The sequence below is a fragment of the Numida meleagris genome, unplaced genomic scaffold (assembly GCF_002078875.1).
Source record: "Numida meleagris isolate 19003 breed g44 Domestic line unplaced genomic scaffold, NumMel1.0 unplaced_Scaffold423, whole genome shotgun sequence".
Lineage (NCBI taxonomy): Eukaryota > Metazoa > Chordata > Aves > Galliformes > Numididae > Numida > Numida meleagris.
Window position 1 is genome coordinate 48,612 of NW_018364642.1, and position 1,046 is coordinate 49,657.

General features: G+C 61.8%; 1 protein-coding gene across 1 annotated transcript in view; it reads left to right on the top strand.

Annotated features, from left to right (window-relative positions):
* Positions 1-384, top strand: part of ABT1 (activator of basal transcription 1) — a gene marked incomplete in the record, with an annotated part of 3,368 nt that extends 2,984 nt beyond the window's left edge. Inside the window, 1 exon segment of the mRNA XM_021383584.1 lies at positions 5-384. Within this exon segment, the coding sequence (XP_021239259.1) occupies positions 5-331 (327 nt within the window).
* Between the last annotated feature and the right edge of the window lie 662 nt (positions 385-1,046).

Below are 1,046 nucleotides of genomic sequence, written 5' to 3' on the forward strand. Positions count from 1 at the left end.
CCAGTACCTGCCCGGATTCCGCTGGCCCCACCTGAGCGAGCGTTTGGCCGCCGAGCGCCAGGCCCGAGCCCACCGCCTCCGGGCCGAAGCCGCCCAAGCCAAACGCGAGGGGGGGTTCTACCGCCGCTGCGCCGCCATGGCAGCCCCCCCCCAACTCCAGGACCCCCCCCAAAACGACCCCCAAGCCCCCGACGAGCCCCAGCCGGATGGCCGCCCCACGTGGGGTTTCGCCCAGCGCCCCACGGAACCGGAGATATGGGGCAGAAAGAAGAAGCCCCCCCGGCCCCCCGCACGCCAGCTGCTGGCTAAGGTGTTCGCGGGGGGGAGGTGAAAAAGCCGGGGGGGAAAGGGGCGGTTTTGGGTATAAAAATGGCAAAAAAAAAAGAAAAAAAGTTTGGTGGTTTTTTGGTCTAGGGGGGAGGGATGCTGGTTGCCATGGCAACAGGAGGCTGGGGAAGGGCACTGGTTGCCATGGGGATGGGTTTGATTGGCAGCTGCTGCCATAGCAACCAGGAAGCGGGAATGACTGGTTGCCATGGGGATGGGTTTGATTGGCAGGTGCTGCCCTAGCAACCAGGGGGTGGGAAGGGCTGGTTGCTATGGGGATGAGTTTGATTGGCAGGTGCTGCCATAGCAACCAGGGGGCGGGAATTAGTGGTTGCCATGGGGATGGGTTTGATTGATGGGTGCTGCTATAGCAACCTGGGGGCGGGAATGAGTGGTTGCTATGGGGGTGAGTTTGACTGACATGTGCTGCCATAGCAACCAGGGGGTGGGAAGGATTGGTTGCTATGGGGATGGGTTTGATTGGCAGCTGCTGCCCTAGCAACCAGGAGGCGGGAATTAGTGGTTGCCATGGGGATGGGTTTGATTGACAGGTGCTGCCCTAGCAACCAGGGGGTGGGAAGGACTGGTTGCCATGGGGATGGGTTTGATTGGCAGCTGCTGCCATAGCAACCAGGGGGTGGGAAGGATTGGTTGCCATGGGGATGGGTTTGATTGGCAGGTGCTGCCCTAGCAACCAGGGGGTGGGGAGGACTGGTTGC